This window comes from Grus americana, chromosome 2 (assembly GCF_028858705.1).
Source record: "Grus americana isolate bGruAme1 chromosome 2, bGruAme1.mat, whole genome shotgun sequence".
Taxonomy (NCBI): domain Eukaryota; kingdom Metazoa; phylum Chordata; class Aves; order Gruiformes; family Gruidae; genus Grus; species Grus americana.
Genome location: NC_072853.1, coordinates 93,170,660 through 93,188,763, shown reverse-complemented (window position 1 = coordinate 93,188,763; position 18,104 = coordinate 93,170,660). Strand labels below are relative to the sequence as shown.

Genomic DNA, 18,104 nt, shown 5'->3' with positions numbered 1-18,104 from the left:
ATTTCAAGGCGAGCCTGTGGTGCTCGTTCTTCACTCACAGGTATTACCTACATACCCTGACTGACGGGTAACCTTTTCTGCGTTAAAATGAGGACTGCAGAGTCCCACATTTCTTTCTCGGGCAAATTCAGACCTGTTTGGGTATGTCTGTAAACAGACACAGATATCCCAAGCAACATAAAAACTCATAATGACAAATAAAAGATAAAAATAGTGTTGTGAGTTTTTACATGCAAAAAAAAAAATAATGGTGTATTATGCTGGCACATGGACACAGAGAGGAGTTGTGGTGATGGTGATTTTGGGTGTGACAGAGGAACAAAACACACAACTAGTCTGGCTCTGGCTCACCCTGAACGGAGGTTTTTCCACTGAAATGATGATTGTAGGGGCTGGGCTCTTTTGATGTTTAGAGTTGTCATAGGACAACGCAGCACCAAATAACTCTTTGCAAGCACGTTCCCTCTGGCAGGCTGGGGGCTGAGCAGCAGATGCCCGGCACCTCGCTCACCTGCGAGTGGGTCAGGGCGTTGTGTCACCCAGCATCTGGGAACGCCCGGTGTTCCCTCTCCTTTGGGCAAGAGCTAGAAAGGAAAGCTGGTTTATTTAGATAAAGGGGTTTTTTGTTTACTTCTGTCTATTCTTATTCTTGGTAGAAATGGTATTCCTCCTTCCATATGAAACATCTGGCTAAATTACAAATGTGAAGAAGCGACTGAAGAAATGGCTTAACTGAATTGTTGTTTATCGGGTAATTTTGTAGGATTTCTGTATTTTATCGTGGTGTAGCCATATAGCCACATATTCCTGTAAAATAAGGAAACGTGACAATAGCGGAAGCTCCTGTTCTTAGAAACCTGAGGGTAAGCTTGCCCCAGGGAGCAGCTGGTGTTGTGCAGTGCTGCAGGAGGGCTCTTGCCGGTGCAAGCCCCTTTCTTGCCCATCGCTCAGGAGCCACCTGGAGCAGCCTCAGCACCCGGTGGCTCCAGCCTGAATTCTGAGCATTCCAGGATTTCCAGTTCTACCCCTTTTTTAGATGAGAAAGCAGTGATTAAACGTTCCCTTCGTCTGGAAGCGTCGTGCAAATGGGCAGGGATGTGTAGAGAGACTTGGTTGCTGTTCGGTTCCCGGCAGCCTCGTGCGAGGGCTTTCTCCGGGGGTCCGGCTGCTCCCGGGTGGGGAGCGTGGGCAGAGCTCAGCGGAGCAGTGGTCACCCCCGGGAAGGGCTCTCCAGGTGGGACCTGCGGGCATCAGGGTTTTGGGTTTTTGGGTTTTGGGTTTGGGGTTTTTTTGGTCAAATCTGCAATCCTCAAATCTCATGATTCAGAAGTTTCTCCAATCCCTCAGTCAAATCCGAAGCAGACAAAGGTCTTTTCTTTATGACAGCACTTTGAATAGCGAAAACTAAAAAGAAAAATAAGAAGACTGGTTTTGTTACTCTAGTTCCTAAATGACATAATATGCCTATTCCTCTTAGGTGATGGAGGCTTTTTGGTTTGTAACTTATAATTTATTTTATTTTATTTTTTAGGACCTGTAGTTCTGAACAGTTTTGCTCTTTATTTATTTTTATCACTCTCTCGTGTTACTCCTCCTTATTTACTCATTTATTTTTGCTCTTGACTCAGAATTCCAGATGCATCCCAATTATACAGCCCTCTGAGCTTTATCCTTCATTGAGCAAACATCAGAGTTCAGTATAATAAACATGACTGTTCTTTGGCAGCGCTCTCTGCATGTCTTTCATAGCTGAAGGGTTTACAGCACTTTCAAATGTCTCTAATTTTTTTTTCTTCAAATTTTGATTAGAAACATCACTCAGCAAGACAGAGTAGCAGTTTGCATTTTCTCTGCTTCTGTAAACATATATAAATATAAGTGGACATTAATTTTTTTTTTTTTCAAATTATGTCTGTTGGGGGTTTTTTTTTGAGATTTAGTTATGCTCAGTTCCCATGTAAACCAGTCTGGTCCCTAAGAGGTTTCTGTGGTGCTCGTGCCAGAGGGGACGTGTACCTGCGGTGCGCTCACGTTTGCTGTGTGCCAGCAGGTATGGGGACCTGCCCTGGGGAGGTGATGGTGTTCGAGCCCTGCGTGGGGGTGCTGAGGACCCCTTATCACACCGGGCACGGCAGCACCAGCCACAGAGCCTTTTCTCTCCGGTCACCCAACATTTTTCTCATAGATGGAAACCATTGTCTAGTTTATGGCATTCCTTTAAGTGGTCGAACATGGTTACGAAGCAAATCGGTATTTGAGCTGACAATTGAGCTCAGCTCTTGTACCTTTCCAGTTCAGCCCTTTCTTTCCTATCTCCTTACTGGCTCTGCAAGATGATCCAGAGGAAAATTTGGAAACCTTAAGTGAATTATTTCTGTTGAGTCGAGCAACAGAGTGATTTGTTCATTGCTCAGTGTGGGAAGGAAATCAGATAAGATGAGCTGGGGACAATGGGTCTATAGTTTGGTTCCCTTCCCCCTATGGCCACCATCTCCTTTCTGCCACACTGCCTCCCTCTTCCACCCCCTCTTGCTACAAAAGGGAGGTAAATATGGGAAGTTTTTCTGACGTACCTGAAGCTACTCCCTCGAGCAGGGGAAACCTAACGCTACATGCCTTGCTCCTCTGGCGTTGGATGCATAGGAAGCAGCCATGTAAAAGTCATGTTGTCATTTATGTACTATAAGCAATTTAAGTATTGCTGGACAAACAAAAACGTGATTATCTTAATGGAGAAATGCTGTGTGCATTTGTCTTCAAAGTAAGTAGCAGAACTTAGGGAGAGACAATCTCCCAAACCTCCTCTGACCTTAAGAGCACGGCGTGCCGTACCTAGGCAAGGTGAGGTCTGGACCAGGCTCTGCCAGCTGGTCTCCTGGGCAGTATTGCCTCTACCCACAGGTCACGTCTGCGACTTTGCACTATCACAGGTACAGCGAAGCACCACACAATAGGAACTGCCACAGAAAAAATACTTAGGAATTGGTAAGAAAAGGTTAACAGTCATTTATCTCCCAGGGGCACGTCTACATCTCCACAGTTTTAGCTGTAGTTGCGATGTGTACAAAGTTTACTGATGTTGTAATCAGAGCAAGTGAAATCCCTTTCTATGAACTGCAGCTGGATTCTTTCCAAGGAGCTCAGCTTCCTTTTAATGTTGTGTTATTAATTAGCTCAGCAATTCGTTCTGGTTTTATTTGGAACAAATCGGCGAGTGTTGCCATCTTTGAACTCTTCTGTAAGTGGCAGGAGTTTTTTTGAAAGAGGTCTTTCACTGGAGAAAAGCGAGCGTCCTCCGCAGAAGGATGGCTTCTGCTCGGGGAGATCGGCGTATTCTAGCAATACTTACCAGCCTCCTCAGAAGGAGGATATTAAGAAATGTGAGCTTCCTTTTTTTCAAACTTATTGCAAAGCAATAGAAGGTTTTCCAGCCATTCAGCAGAAATATTTAGCTCTTACCACAGTTTTATCAGGATACATTAGTATTTTATCCTTGTAAAGCTACACATTCTTCTTGGCTGTCTGATACCCTTGAACAAACTCGCCCATTTTTTCAGGGATGATCCTGGGAAAATTTCAGGTCCCAGTGGATGGATGTCTTTGGGTGGTCTGGTTTGGTATTGCACAGATATCCTTAGCAGAGCAATTTACATGGAAATACAAGATGCTGGAGACATTATAATGCCAGTTTCCCTTTTATTGTTCTTCACCCTCAAGTCAGGTTTTACCAATTCAGGGAATTCTGGTACTTCAGGGGGAAAAACTTTTCATAGATGGTATTTGTAAAGATAGCAAGGAAAAAATGTAAGGAATGTTTAAGCTTTGGGAATTATGAGATCATTTTAATTACATATGTGACAGCAGCAGGTGAGGGATGTTCCATTGCACTCACCTCTGTGTGTGCAATTACAGGTGCTGCCCTCCTGAGTTACCCTTGGCTGGAAACAGAGATGTGCTTGAAGAGGGATGCTCTTTCCCCAGCTGCACTCTCACTGAACTCATTGCATTATGCCGTTCGCTGCAGAACTGCCCGCAAACCAGCCGCGAGCAGAGCCCACCGCACAGAGCACTCCTCGTGCGCACAGTGGTGGAAGGTGTCCTATACAGTATACAGTTCGTGTATTTAATATAAAGAATAAAACTTAGGACTTCATTTTGAAGGAAAATTACGGTAACATTAATAGCTTCAAGAAGCAGGTTTTTTCCCAAGGTTGGATGTCATATCTTTTTCACTTTAAAATCAGTCGATCGAGAGGAAATCTTCACTGGTCTTTCCTTTTTCGCCTAGAATATATTTTTTTCCTCCCTTATGGGAATGTTACTTAGTAAATAAAAGCTCATTGGCAAATGGAAGAGAAAAAACAATACCTGTACTTCTTCTAACTGTGCATTGGCTGCTTTTCTATCAAAAGGAGTTTTCTCACCACCTATATGCTACCATAGCCTCATTTTTCTTTTTGTATTGTCACAGGTTTAAGATTAGGGGAGATCTGACCAGGGGCTGTCCTGCTTGTGGTGGTTCTGGTGTAATGGTTGCAGGCACTGTTTGACGCAGTCGTCGCTCGTCGCGTGGGTGTTCCCATTCTGTCTGCCTGCCTTTGCCTTCCCCAGACCCGTGTCAGGTTTGACGCTGAGTCGCGGAGACAGAGGACTATTAATGCAAGAATCACCGCGTTAGTTTGGGCAGCACTTCCTTCTCCAGTGAAAGCACCCAAAATATAATGGCTTATTGGCTCTGAATCTCCCAAGCTCCGCGTTCACAGTGTTCATGAAACATCTGTCCAGAGTGCCTGGCACAAATCTTTAAAAAGAAAGATGCCCCAGGGGCCAAAAGTGTGACAGCCTTTCACGAGGATGCTTGCTAATTGCTTTTGATTAAATGGCCTGCCTGTCTGCCAGCCCTTGGTGCATGCCTTCAGCCAGCGCTGCGGTATCGCGGGCTCTCCCCAAAGCGGGTGATGCCACCCAAGCAATTCAGGTTCTCTGAAATGACATGGGGTTCTTCAGGGCATCACCCAAATTTCCACTGATTGCTTTTGACATCACAGGGGCTCATGAAAAGAAAAGGGACTAGGGGGTTTTGCCTTTACAATTATATACGTGTGTGTGTGTTTACACATATGTGTGTGTGTGTTTACACATACGTGTGTGTGTGTTTACAGCTGTATGTATGAGAGTTTAATAACCAACCACCCAAAAGTTTGCTTAGACTCTGTATATAAGCATTTGGAGGGCTTATGACTAGGTTTACACAAGCTAAAGGAGCAAGGTGCTTTCCTGGGATTGTGCCCGTGGTGTGCGACGCTTCAGACAAGCCATCCTCCTCTGGGGCGAGGGAGGGCATGCAGGGCAGGCTGTGCTTTATTAAGACCTAGGGAGCACCAAGTACATTTCTTGGCCATCCGTTTAAAGGTTTCCTCCGTGCTTCTCTTTTCTGCTTGGTAAGCTAGGCTGCAAACAGCTCGAGGCTCCCGTGTCAAATTCTTGTTAGCAATATACAGTTCTGCTGGGAATTCGGGGCTCGGTGCGTTTATTCACTCATCCAACGGCGTGACGGTGAAAAGCTCCTGCCTGCAGGATCATCTCGTGTGGGATCAGCGCTTGAGGAGAGAGGGGCTGCTCCTCACTGCCCTGCTGTCTCAGCAAGCTGGGGAACATTTAATAAACCTGTTAGGCTGTTATTTCTTTGTTCTTGCCTTTCTGAGGACCGTCATCTGTCTGGAGGTTGCAAACGTTTAGAAATAGCTGCTGTTGGAGTATTATTTGCCACTTGGTTAATTAAGAGACTGCCATGCAAATTTGTGGCTATTGAATTTCTTCTCTGTTCTTATTTTAAGTGGCTACAATATTGTTAAAAATTTGCTAACAAATACAGATGCAGAACCCTTTCATCTGAAGCATCAAAGAAAATGGAGGTTCTCTGATACCTCTCACACTGGTTTTTGTTTCATCTGCTCTCATTCATTCCCGTCAAAAAGATGCCAGTTGTGATTTAGATCCTGCCAAGAGCAAAGGGGCCGGCTGTGGTGAACAGCAGAGGTGTTCGATTTGCAAAATATTCCTGTGATCGGCGGTGCATTTGCTTTAAAGCAAGCCACCGTTTTGGAACAAGGAAGAATCTAATATATTTCTACGCAATCTTAGTTTTGTGCAAAAATAATCAAATATTGATACGGGTTTGGAGAGTGTCTTAATGGGGGGGTAGGAAGTTATAGACTGGAGATGGAAGAGGAATATTTTTATAGATAGTGGTTAACGTATATGAGGATGTATGTCATCACAGAGCTTTTTAATCACTTTTTAATTGCATTTAAATTAAGACATCTTTATTCTGAAATTAGCAAGTTCTGTATCTACTATTTTCTTACACTCTTTGTCACTGCTGTTTAGGTTTCCAGGACCATCCTCCTGGTTTTGTATCATAATGCCACTATTCACATATAGGAACTGTCATCAAAAATCAGTGTTGGCTGGGAGATACTGCATGGCAGCAGCAGAGATGCTGCTGCTTTCCTCTGGAAGTGGGATAGATGGCAACTGCAGTACCATGAATGTGATTTAACATTTCTTTGGTTTTATTACTTTGTGAATGGCAGGCAGCGTAGTATGTTAAAGGTTTCTTAGGCAATCAGACGCCTGTTTTGTAAGATGTTGTTTTGTGCAATGTAAAACTCGGCAAATACAGATGCTTACGGGATGAAGAACGACGTGTGCTCCCTGGGAGCCAGCTTCGATCCAGAGCGTGATTGCAGGCATCGCTGCGTCCCACACACTGGCTGGGCAGCCGCTGTTCGGGGTCTCCTGTGCCTGGAGGAGCTGAGCTCGCCCTTGCCCTGCCCAGCTCCCTGCTGCGAGCAAGCCTGGCCCCAAGAAGGGGTTCTGCTGCACGCGCTTGGTGCCCAGGTGGTCCCCAACTCCCGCAACTGCGTTCATGGGGGGCAAGCGAACGCCCTGCATTGAATCCCAGCTGGCTCCGTGGCTGTGGTCCAAACCCTCTGCCCGTGGGTAGCTACAGGCTGATTGCAGCTGGGAGAAGATCTCCTGAAAATATCCTGACTCAGTTGAGCAATACCCGGCCTGAAATCGGGTTGGCGTGTTACCCGTTTGTGCCTTACGGGAGGGGGTCAGGTGCATGGAAGGAAAAGAGAGGGAAAGGTTGCACCTTGAGCTTTGTTTGGATTTTGGACAAAAAAGGTAGCAGCGCTTACTTTTTTTCATGCTGTGCCTCTCTGTGCACGTTGTAGCGTTCACAGCAGCAGAGGTTGAGTAGTTGATCTAAAAGGCATTTTTCTGAGCATAAATTCAGCACTATCCTGCTACTTGAATACAAAATGAATGTGTGATCTAATAAGAAAGATATCTATTCTGATCAGATATCTACCGATCTGATAGGTCCATCCAGCAGATACGGGGTACCTGTGCTGCTCAGCCGCGAAGAGTGACACCGCGACTCTGCCGAGGGGTCGCGCTGGCTGCCTGACCTGGAGCCAGTCTGACAGCCCCATCAGCTCGGGTTATGTCAGTGCACAGACGACTGATTTGACACACATAAAAAGTGTTAATTAGATATAAATGGGGTCTAGTGTGTGTTTAAAAGAAGCCCCCACCAAATCTATGATGCGTAGAAAAGTAGCTTTGAAGGAGCACCTGTGTCACCTCATAGATGTATTTTAGAATAACTTTGGTCCTGCTGTGCTGTTGGGGGAAAATAATCCCATTTTTCTTACTCGGCCATTGGAGGTTCAGTCTATTACTGCTGTCTTTGCTTGGCAGTGGATTGGATTTCTCCAGAGAGGAAATTAGATTTTTCCTTTCCTTCCACTCTGTCTCTGTCCTGTGTTTATACCAATTCACAGTTGTCTGTGCACTGCGGTGCGCGGGATAACCTTTCCTTCCACGTGCTACTTTGTTTGCAGATCTCTAATGAACTGTATTTACACGTGGTGCTTCCTCCCTTACTACTGGGGACAGCAAAGACAATCTACAGATGTGTTCCATGTCTAAACACAGCCAGGGGCAAATGCGGGCTTAACCTGGGCTGTTTCGGCCAGCTCTAATGGGGATGAGAAGTGTACGTAGCCATTGGGTAGGGCTTGCAGCTCTTAGAAGTTTGTAGCTATAAGCAGATATGCTGGATTTTATTTATTTACTTTTCCCCCTAGCAGCCAGCTGCAAACTTAAGGGCTTATCTGGGAGTTATTAACAGTTTCTGCTGCAATTGTATCTGGTAGCTAGCCACAAGCCAGCCTGGGGGCCGTGTTTTTCTAGGAATATCCAGCAAGACGATCTGTTTAGAGTGGAGGGCAAATCCCACGGAGAGTGTTGGAGGAAGAAGTGGTCCCTGAGGTTTGAGAGAGCTTGGTGGGAATTAGGAAATACGGCAGCAGCAGGGACGGGGTCGTCTCCCAGCAGTCTTCAAGAGTGCCCTGACGGAGGTGCCGGAGTTCGTCATACCAAAAGGCTCAGCTCGGGGAGCACGGCGGTGGTAGGATGTGCTGGAAGTGCTGAAGATCTTGGAAAACTAAGTGCTCTAGGATTATTTTTTTTTCTTTCCTTTTGTGCTCTTTGGAAAAGCAGAGTCCAAACTCAAAATCCTGCCGTAGTGCCTCAGCCTGGGCTTTATTCGTGACTGAGCTGAGCAGCTGCTGGGGCTGAGAGGCAAACCCAGGCCTGGTGCTTTAGGATGCTGCCACCACTGGCAATTTCTGGCGTCCCGCGTTTTGCACGTAATGCTATGTTGCCTGAGCTTTCCTCTGCTGAACTGATAGTATGGGTCTTGTTCATCTGAGTCTGATTGTTTTCCTCCCCTCTGGGATAGGGGAACATCTTGAGGGTTCCTTGGAGGGAGGGAATTAAGACTGTTGGGGGTACAGTAATATGGAGGAAACAGTCGAAAATGGTGATTTTTTTTTTTTTTTTTTCTTAACGGGAAACTGTGAATGTGAATCTAGAATCAGCATGTCTCCTTGGGGACTCGTTTCAGTGGGGATGCTGTTGCTCGGGCTTCAGGTGCTTTGTCCTGGCCATTTTCTCCAAGGGATACTCCTATGTAATTACAGTCTTGGTGGCTCACAGACTGAAACAGGGCAGGGAGAGAAAACTGCAAAGGCACAAAAAGCAGCCAGCTTGTGGTTTCTGATGTAGCTAGCACTTGGGCTGCAGTGCAAGAATTGCTTTGTGTTTTGGGACTGGAGATGGGTGAGTGAATGCTAGAGAGTTGTTCAGGCAGTGTGATTTAACCTCTTTTTCCTCTTGGTATATAATTTGCAAATGACTTACAATTTTTTTTTCTTTAAATAAAAGTATTTGCTATTCATCCTAGCGCAAATATCCTGTGAGAATAAATGTCAGCCTTTGAAGACAAATGAGAGGGTTTTTGAAATCTGAAGCAAGTTATTTGTTACTAGTGCGCAAGCAGAAGACCAGGTGAGAAAGGGTGGGATGTGGCCCTCAATCCCTTCGCAGCAATGACAGCTCACCCGGCGGGGTTTGGAGGAAGTGGGCTACGTAGGGCCATGCTCTGTGGTCACATGAGCTGATGTTAATCTGATTTTACTGTAGTCCACCCTGGTCACCTGTTCGTGTGTCCATCTCTCCCAGATGCATTGCTCCTTCCACAGCTGCAGGTGGAGAGGGTGGGATAGAGGAGCCGATGGGAAAGGGGAGAGGGCAGCATTGCAGATATCAGGCCGCAAAATACTTGGGCAATTTTAATTCAATTTCCCATCTTCTTTTCACAAGACGTTGTCTGAAAAATTGTAGTCAAGGATATCAGCCCAGGGTTTTTTTCCATCCCAGTGCCAGGGAGAGGAGAAGCTGTTAGCAAAGACTACTTGCCCTTTCCGATCTAAAATCAACGTGCCCCTTGTCACCAGTGCCGGTAGCATTTGCTGCAGGTAACCTGCTGTCTGACTTATGCTTTTATCATCCTTTCCTCTGCTGATGCCCGGGGGCAGCAGCCTCCCGTGCCAGGGAGCAGCTCTGCGCGCGGTGGGGCTGAGCCCCCGTGGGGTCGCAGAGGCTCTTCATTAGCTCCCTCCTTGCCCGCATCCCGACGAGTCCGAGTGCTCACGGTCGTGCACAGGCAGGGCTGAGCCATGAGCCCTCCTGGCCCGTCCCTCTGGCCCGTGCAGCTTGTGAGTGTGCCCGTGGGAGGAGTGCCCTGGTCCTGCTCGGAGCTCTAACTCCCCCTGATATCCCATCTGAGCTGTCAGCAGTGTTGGGATCTTCCTAAATTTTACCAGCCATGAAGAGATATGTGCTGGAGTCCTGCCCTTTTCTGTAAATCCAAGCCTTTTTGGTCAGCTGTCGGGGACAATTGATTTTGGTGGGGAATAATTCAGAGCCCTGTTGTCTTTTGCAAGCTATTTCTAGGTTTCTGAAAAACCATAAAAAAGTAAAACCTTTCAGGACTAATGGCTATCAGCAGACGCTCCAAAGACATGTGCAGGTCTGAGATGTGCCATACCTCAGCCACCTATGGCCTGACTCCAGAAATGTCCTCCTTTCTGCTCCGCTCCCTGAGTTCTTCCAGGCACGCCTGTTTCCAGATGAGACGACATAAATGGCATGCTCTGGTTCAAGTACCATATAATTGTAGTGAAGTAATTCACTGCAGTTTATACGCAGCTTCTCTTTGGCAAAACCACAGATGCGCTTGCCGAAGGGCCTCCCAATGCTTCATGCGCTCCGTGGAATGGACCTGCTTTTGCCTGTGAAGGGTTGTTCTGGCTTTGCCTTCTCTCCAAGGAGGGTCCCAAAGGACTACGTCAGGGGAAAAAGGGCAGAGCGAGGGAGAGAAAATGAACCCCATTAAAAGAGAATTAATTTCAGTATTCCAAAATCTGCTTGGGAGATCTTACCCGGTTCAACTCCGTTGGTGTGCCGTGGGCTGGCTCCTATCAAATAACAATGAACTTCTCATTTTCAGTTGTTTCTTTGTTTTGCTCTGTCAAGAAAATCTTACTCTAACCTTGCCGCTGTTGTTACATAATATGCTATGCGAATCACACAAGGACTTGCATGTGACAATGTTGCCTTCAGCTCATTGTTTTCCTGGTCCTAAAAACTACTTATCGTGCTTTTTAGACACGTTTGGAAAATGCTGCAAGTTTGAAACCTCTATTGGGCTCTGTATTTACCTAAGATGCAAGAGGGTACCCTGGCAACCCGGTTGTTAAAGCTAGATGGTCAGAAAATCTGACCAAGCTCAAAGCCCTGTAGGTCCATCGGCATCTGAGGCAGCTTTTCTCAGGTCAGCATCCCTCATGAAACTTAACTCCCCTGAAACCCAAGGGCTGCCCTTGCTCTGGGGGGGACCACACCAGTGAGGGAAGCCAGCCCAGGGCATCTCCAAGGCTGCCTCCAGAGGGAAGTGTGGGGAGCGTCAGGGACAGAGCCCTCCTCAGTGGGGGCTTTTCCCTCAGCTCATATCTAGAAAGTTTAACTATCGCATCCTAGGGGTGCGTGTGGCGCTCTCAGGAGTTAAGTAGGGCCATTGCTGCAATGCTAGGGGTCAGGAAAAAGGACAGTGGATTTGGTAGTGGGTGAGCTGCTCTGAAATTGGTCCTCTTAGTATACCAGAAATGTTGGTTTGAAAGTCCTTTCCCTGAGCTTGGCTTTTGTCACTAGCCAGTATAGCTGCTGTGGTTCCTTTGGTTAATATTAGAAAATATTTCCCATGGGGTTTCTATATGGTCTCTCACCGAGTTATCTAGGAGGAGAAAGTTGTTATGTTTTTTTTTCCCCTAAAGTCTCTAAGTAGGCAGAGTTTGCACAACCACATTCATTCTCTCCCAAATTTCATTCATGCATGCTCTCATACCCATGCGCTCACAAGTACCGAGGTGTATGTCCACATGGTCTGGCCAAGGTCACTTGTGTGATGCAGAGGACAAGAGTCAGTGGCTGCTGCGTCCTCATCACATCCCTGAGGTTGTTCTTGGCAGGCAGCAACAAACCAGTTTGGGGATGTTTTTCATACCCTTTAGGAGTTGATGATATTTACAATTTTTTCTTCATTGTTTTTTCTCATCCCTCATAATTCTCAGGCAAACAATGCATTTCTGTTCTTTTTTCTCATGGTCTTGGTATTTTATGACTCCAATCCTGTTCTTCATCTTCTTGACACCTTATCTGTAGGTCAGGTTGTTCCTCCTCCTTTTGTTACTTGAATGAAATCACGGGCAGGGTGCGATTGGCACAATGAGTGTGTGCCACTCCTTTCACCCCGTGCTCTGCCCGTTCTTCTGGTGCCTGCTCACTTGCTCTCACACATCCATACGCTCATACACACACACAGACTTTTACTCTGCCCTTGTTCATTACCAGTTTTAATACTTCTGGTACAAATCGCTGCATGCAGGCTCATGGAGTAACGTATCTGGCCCCAAGTGCTGTTCCTTCCATGCCAGAACATGTGTCTGCACATCCTGCACATTAGTAGTAGGGTTACTTTGAGCGCATCAAGCAGCCCCCAAAAATGCTTGAATCCCTTGTAAGAAGGGGCATAGTTCACACCGACTCTCCCTGTGGCAGGTTTGTGGTCTGTGAGGCTGCTGAACATTGACTTGGTCATTTTTGTAGAGGAAGGACATACAGAATAGGATCCAAAAGGAGGATTTCTACACTTTATTTCTGCATTTCCCTGTGGCAGGTCTGTGGTCTGTGAGGCTGCTGAACATTGACTTGGTCATTTTTGTAGAGGAAGGACATACAGAATAGGATCCAAAAGGAGGATTTCTACACTTTATTTCTGCATTTCCCAGCCAGAGGCAAGTGCCGTGCAATGAGCCTCGTGTGTTCGGTGCCTGGTGTCAGTGATGCCTACAGGGACCAGATCTGCACCCCACGTGTGACAGGGCCATTGCCTTCAGGCTGGATTGTACTTGCAACGTGTGTGGAGCAGTTCTGCCACGGGGGTTGGCTGGGTCCTACTTCTGCGCTTGTGGCGTCCACTGTTACTGGGTATCTGCTGATGGTGAGAAAGTCTGTCCCACGTGTCCTGGGCATGTCTGATTTCACTGCACAAGTACTGCAGGACTGCTTTGTGTACAGGTTTCAACTTGCCCGTACGATGGTTTGCCTGGGACTTACGGAAATCAGGCATCTGAGTTGGATCTGCCGCTCTGACTCTGCTGCCTAGAGTAGAAATGCTGGGCAAGGAAGCAAAATCATTTCCTCACCTGTCTCCTTGCCCACACAAAATTTTCCAAGTAGAGCAAACAGCTGTTTGTTTGGTACTGATGGTAATTTCCATGATTTGTGCGTATGACAAGAGTTTGCTTGACTCTCTGTGCTCCACAGAGAAGTTGAGGTGGAGATCTTTTCACTGACTGGGGGAGCCAGAGCTTTCTTGCTGGATTTGCCATGGGTGGATAAAGCTGTCCTTTGCCTTGTAGCGATTTTGTGCGAGTTGGTAATTTATCATGCAAACCGAGTGGAAAACCTTGCAGCCATAGAGGCCTCATGCCTGCGTGCATCACGGCACGGATGTGAGCATCAGCAGGGTGCCCTACCTGGAGCTGGGTGCTGCGGTGGGTGGCTTTGCTGGCAGCGGTGGGAGAAGGTTGATTGCTAAATGCTTGCTAAAAACTGCCGTGCTGAATGTTTTATCATATAAAATTGATGCCAGAGATGTTAGAAAGTCAGTAGGCTGTCCTAATATGTTGAACATTTCAACAGAGATGTGATATTTCATATACACGGAGCGCCTGCTGATGTCACTTGAAAGTCATGCTCACTCAGCTACAGCAGGAATTATTTTTTGTCTTCTCCAGCTTTTTTAGAGGAACGGGCAAAAATTGATCGTATGCATGTGATAATCCAGAGATGATAGATGCTAAACAATCTCTGAAGTTATTTCCTTTCTATACAATGAATAACTTGCATATGGAGTTATGTACTATGCACCAGCGACTTCATAAAATATAATTTTATTATTTGGACACCTCTTTCCGACTTCATATAAAAGTTGTTTTCTTGGTTAATTTTTTTTTTTTATCTGATACTAACCTAAGCAATGCAATTGAAATGCCAAAGCCTTACCTATCTAATGCAGACTTCCCGTTTCTATAGCAACAAAGCTCGTCCTTGTACTTAATGAAGGAATGTTGGAGTGTGAGTAACTGCGACTTGAAGGGTTAGAAAAACAAACAGAACTGCTTTACATTTGAAGATTAGAGAAATAAAACGGAAGTGACCTCTTTGCATAGAATAAAAAAAAAAAAATCGCCTAGGCTCGGGATACTTCGTTAGTAAGAATGAAACCATATTAATGTCATAAGGAGCTCTGTGTTTTAATCTTGTTTTCCTAATTAAAATGTAAAAGCCTTTTATAGCAAGTGAGAGAGTCTTTGAGGGGGTTTTTTTCCCCCCTTTCTCTTCCAAAGCTGCTGTGTTTGTGGTTAAGCTAATGAAAATTAGGGCTGCCTCGCAACAGATATATTTTCCTTCGATATCGGCAAAAATCCATCTATAGTTTTTGTCATTGGCTGAAAAGAAAGCGAAGGGAAATGTGTGGTGTTTAATCCCACATTTGATCTACAAGCTAGTTCCTGGTCAGCTAGTTTAAATCTGTGTTACAGCGATAAATGCTGAACAAGCTACCGATGAGGGAGTGAATGAAGGACCAGCTGTCATCTCTTCCTATTATCTTATAGCTTTTCCATTACAATTTTAACAATTGTTAAATTCTAATTTAAAATAACCTTAGGAAAGATTGCAGGGAAAAACAACAATGCTGACAGCAACATACCATGAATGTTTACAAGCTTATGTTTCTGTAACATCATGCCGATAAGTACTACCCAACATTTGTGGCAGGTTTATTGTGCTTAATTGTAAATCTGTAGAAGTGAATGGGGGCAAATGGAAAATATGAAATAGGGGCTTCTATTGCAATCCTACTGGTGAAAAAATTGATTGAATATGTTTCTACAAGGCAGTTCAATTTTTCTGCTATTTCTTCTGTGATTATTTTTTTTTTAAAGCTGTGATGCTGATAGATTCATCCTCATTTCTGAGGACTGATTAAAGGTAGCCAGAATTCAGCATTTAAAGAAACTTTTTATGCACACAACTCACTTGTCACAAGGCAGCTGAGACAACCAGTGATGACAGTGATAGTAGCAAATTGCCCCACAGCAAAAGGAAGGATGGAGGACAGGATAAGACAGATGGAAGGCTGGCTCATTTGGAAGTTGATCAAGATTAGCGATTGCGAAACCAAAAAGCAAACCCAGAAACAACCCACTCAGCAAAATCCAGCTTGAAACTGGCTGAGTCGTAGTGTATTAAACTGTGGGCAAGTGGCATCCCGTAAGAGCTGGGCGGCTGTATCCAACCGAGAGCTGTGCTCTTCTGCCTCCCAGCAAACTGATTGGAAAGGCATGCGGCGTCTCTGAGAAGTGTGACAAGGCTCAACCCAAAATCTTTGCATTGTGTTTTACCCTACATTCCGTTTAAAAAACCAAATATCTTACAATTTGGTAAAATGCTTCTCTAGGCAGAGACTGGAGGAAAGCTGACAATGAGGATACAGCAGGTCTGCAGGAGACGCAATAGGTGTATGGAATTTGCAATGTTCACACCACAGCCAACTGCTAATGGGTTTCTCTAGAGCTGCTAGGGTATTCGAAGCCTAAATACAGGAGGAAACAAGATTTATGTGATCGTGCATAACTTTGGCAAAGGTCTTGAATGACATTAAATCCCTGGAAGTTTCATAAAGAGATGCTCTGTGGGTGCCTTCGCTGGTGGGAGGCTAATGCGTTTGCGTGTGCTCTGTGTTCCAGGGATAGAGCTCTGTCCTCCCGTGCACCGGTTCATGATCACCATGGTGGCGAGCTTCATTGAAATGGCGGGGCAGTTCCTCATGCCGGGGCTGGCTGCCCTCTGCAGGGACTGGCAGGTCCTCCAGGCAGTCATCATCTGTCCTTTCCTGCTGATGCTGCTCTACTGGGTGTAAGTATTTCTTCCTCCTGTCAGGTCAAAGGCAACGCGAGCTCCTAATGCTGGACTTGGGAGGTGCTTCACTGTCGGGAAGTGTGCGCGCTTCGCGATATATATCAGCCTTTCCCTTTGTTCTTCCATTCACTTTTTGCAAAGGTTTGACTTTGAAATATGAAATAATAATTTTGTAATTTTGCGTAGCACGCACATAGGTTACACGCTGCGATGGGGTGGGAAGTTGGGAGATGGTCCTGTCTTGCTGAGCAAAGTTGTATTTTGCAATTATTCTGGCTGTTGCTTCCTCTTTAGAGGTGAAAGCAATTCTTGAGAGGATGAATCTAACCCTAGCTGTTGTTAGATTGTGCCGGTACAGCTAAGTATTTCCATTAAAACCTATATTGTGGTTCTGGGCTGTCACTGTTGGTTTCTTTGGCCTGGGTTAGCCAAGCTAGGTTAAAAATAACACGCATCAGCTTGTGAACAAGCGCACTTGGACGTTTTCTGTGTGTGAGCTAGCCAGCCCTCAGCTAGACTGCCTGTTCAATTTTGCCAAAATTAGCGCACGCTGCGCCAAAGGCTGGGTGGCCGGGCTGTGCCGGGCAGCGGCTTGGGATTGTTCCCGCAAGGAATCCTCCCCTCCTGGCTGCTCCCACTCCTCTCTGCCTGCTGCACCGGCAGCGCTGCGGTGTTGGTATGGCTGTCCTGAGAGAAGCAGGGTGGCTCTCACCTTGCAGATGGTGCCAGGTCCATCCCCACCAGGACTCTATAAATCTCCCAAAAAGTCTTTCTTTGTTGTTCTGTCTTAATAGTGACACGCAGTGGCGGCATAACACAACGGAGGCTTATGAGAGCAGTGTTGTACACAACCATGACAGTAACAACATGCTAGATCGTTCGTTTTAAAGATAACTCTAACAAGACTAAAATATTTAGTTGGCCTACACTGAAAAAAATGAGGAAAAAGGCCACCACACCATGCAGGACCAGGCTGTTTATGTACCATGGGGTGCCAAGCTGCTAGTTGTAATGCCTGACAAGTTGCAACACATAAAAACTTGTTACAGTATGTAAGAATTTTTAACAGTTGTATATTTATTTTTCTATTAATGCATGAAGGCTTTACAGAGTTCTCCTGTGTTCATCGCGGTAACCCTCAGTTGGGATTTCTTCCCTTATCCCCAAGCTCACGGAGGTAGACGCGCTGAAGCTTGGGCTGAGGGCGAAACGCAGCACATGGAGGAAAGTTACAAGTCCTTTGCAAGATAACAGTTGTGGTTTTTCTTTTCCTCCCTGTTTTCCAACATATAGTATCTAAATAGTCTCATCTTGTCAGTGTTAATCTTGATGATGAATAAGCTAGAGTGCTCTTGTTAATGTACAATACCGTTCTCCCAAACCTGCCATATGTTATATACATACAAACACGTGCAGGTCTGCTCCAAAACCTCCTATTGGGATGCCCGCCAGCTGGAAAGCATTATAGCCACCACTGGATAGAACCCAATACCAAACATAATGTTTGTAGGTATTTGTGTCCAAAAAGTAGGTACAATAGTATGAAGACGCCTGACGACATGGGCAGCAGTAACCCCTCAGCAGTCTTGTGGAGGCAGCGCGGTTTCCAGGTGGCTGAGTCAGGGTCTCGTATGTTCCTGATGAGAAGTCGTCCTTGGGTGACGCTGAAAGCAATAGGAAATGCTAACGTTTATTTCCTAATCTGCAAGAGCTTGTGGCTTTTTTGGCTGGACAGGACAGGCAGACCACGCAAATAGATCTCCCTTATATAACATGTGATGCGACAGCTTGATAAATAGTGGTAATAGTCAAAGTAACAGGATTTGCGTTCCTTGGGGTTTTTGCGTTTGCAGAAACGGACTCTGGTTAGGATGCCTGTTTAATTAGGCAGTCGGTACAATATGCACTTTTCTCTTAGGCTTTTCTCTTCCATCTGTTGCATGTTCTCTGGAAAGTGCTACCATTTTATTACCTCTTTCCTTTCCTGCCCTCTTCCCCCGGTATTGTGTTGAGGAATAGAGCGTGGACCCGCAGCATATGTTACAGGTGGAGGAAGAAAACTGATTTGTAATCAAAGAAGTGGAAAACTGCGCTGCTTGTTAATTCCCCATTGCGTACCCTAAGCAGAGAGTCCAACA

At 45.8% G+C, this 18,104-nt stretch overlaps 1 protein-coding gene across 3 annotated transcripts in view; it reads left to right on the top strand.

The window, feature by feature from the left end:
• The window catches only part of SLC22A23 (solute carrier family 22 member 23), a 118,807-nt gene that overhangs the window by 68,300 nt on the left and 32,403 nt on the right, over positions 1-18,104 (top strand). For all 3 annotated transcript variants that reach the window (XM_054816724.1, XM_054816725.1, XM_054816726.1), the window contains exon 4: positions 15,795-15,963. In XM_054816724.1, the coding sequence (XP_054672699.1) occupies positions 15,795-15,963 (169 nt within the window). The remainder of the gene's footprint in view (positions 1-15,794; positions 15,964-18,104) is intronic.